Consider the following 1,810-nt stretch of genomic DNA (forward strand, 5'->3'; position numbering starts at 1 on the left):
ATATATATATATATATATATATAACATTTACATATTTATACGTGTGTGTGTACACAGATATATGCATATGTACATACATATATGTGTGTATGTGTGTGTGTCTTTGTGTTTGTGTTTGTCACCCCCACCACCACCACCACTTGACAACCCGCGTTAGTTTTTCTATGTCCCCGTAACTTTGTATCTCTTTTTTTTCTTTTCTCTTCTTTTCTTGCTTTTTTTTCCTCTCCGTTCAGCACTCCCCTCTCTCTCATTCACTGTCTTTCTCTTAGCCAACTATTAACCTTTCTATCTCTCCCTCCTTTTGCACCACGTGACTTGGCCATCCTGTTGTTAAAACTACTAATCCTTTTCTGCTAGCCCGTTCTCTATGCTAGTTTGTTTTCTCTTTTTTTTTTTTTCTGCATGTTTTGTCTGAGATTTTCGTCTTAGCTCCAGCTTATGGTTTGACTACGTTTAATTTATTATATCCTGTTTTTCTATATATAGTACTTTTCTAAATCCGAAAGGATCACATTCTTTCCTGTTTGCCATTCGCCTTGCTTTCGTACAATTCATTTCTTAACTCTGTCGAATAGCCGAATGGCCTTCTATTATGTATAAACGTGTCATCTATTCTGTTTTCCTACCTTTGTTAATAGTTCCTATCTTTGCTTTTTTATTTTATATATTTTCCTGTTCTCTTCATAACTCATTCTTTTTACGTTCGGTCTAGGCACCTCGATTTTTTTGGTCAATATAAAGATCCTCACCCGGGAACCCAAAATGAAATTAACCAGCCTGGGGGGTGTTAATAAGTGTGTGGAAAACGAATATGACAAAAAAAAAGCGCGCTGTCGACCCTGCTGGGTGGGAAGGGGACTTGATTTCTTAATTTCACCGGAGTACGACTTGATTTCTTAATTTCACCGGAGTATAAATACCTATAATGGTATACTTAAAAACAAAAAAGAAAAATTAATTCAGTTCAATTAAAAGCACGGCTAAGTAACGCATTCTAAACCATACTATAATTTGCGAAAATGTTTATATGCGCGCAGATACCTGCCTCCTCCGATGCTTTTTTTTCTCTCGTGTCTGGACGTCTTTTCTTTGTTCGTAGTCATCTTTGCCTTGTTCGTGGTCGTCTTTTCCTTGTTCGTGGTCGTCTTTTCCTTGTTCGTGGTCGTCTTTTCCTTGTTCGTGGTCGTCTTTTCCTTGTTCGTGGTCGTCTTTTCCTTGTTCGTGGTCGTCTTTTCCTTGTTCGTGGTCGTCTTTTCCTTGTTCGTGGTCGTCTTTTCCTTGTTCGTGGTCGTCTTTTCCTTGTTCGTGGTCGTCTTTTCCTTGTTCGTGGTCGTCTTTCATATACTATACTGCAGTAATTTTGGCTGCTGACGCTACAAGAGTGAACAATATTATCGATAAGGCATGAAATTGTAATGATTTTTGGTCAATAACTGAGGAAGGAGTGCGTGTCTATGTCCATTGTGTCTTATCCTGTTTTCTATGTGTTCCATTGTCAGCATCCTGAGCCAAATTTTATTTGATATATTTACATTTTTTTTTTATATATATTACATAGCTGTTCGGCAAAAGTGACGGATGAGATAAGTACTGGGACCGACTCATTCAACTAACAAGTCTCCAAGTTGGTGCCCTAGCATGACCGCAGTCTTATGTCTGAAACAGGTAGAGGATAAAAGATATGTGTGTGTGTATATACATATATACACGTGTGTGTATATGTATGTATGAATGTATGTGTGTGTGTGTGTGTATATATATATATATATATATATATATATATATATATATATATATATATATATAT

The 1,810-nt window shown here is 36.7% G+C and overlaps 1 protein-coding gene across 1 annotated transcript in view; it reads right to left on the reverse strand.

Moving 5' to 3' along the window:
- LOC106878878 (protein PIF) overlaps positions 1 to 1,344 on the reverse strand; it is a 69,648-nt gene extending 68,304 nt beyond the window's left edge. The window contains exon 1 of the mRNA XM_052976288.1: positions 1,045 to 1,344. Within this exon, the coding sequence (XP_052832248.1) occupies positions 1,045 to 1,344 (300 nt within the window). The remainder of the gene's footprint in view (positions 1 to 1,044) is intronic.
- Positions 1,345 to 1,810: the final 466 nt, after the last annotated feature.

The sequence above is a fragment of the Octopus bimaculoides genome, chromosome 24 (genome assembly GCF_001194135.2).
Source record: "Octopus bimaculoides isolate UCB-OBI-ISO-001 chromosome 24, ASM119413v2, whole genome shotgun sequence".
NCBI classification, from domain to species: domain Eukaryota; kingdom Metazoa; phylum Mollusca; class Cephalopoda; order Octopoda; family Octopodidae; genus Octopus; species Octopus bimaculoides.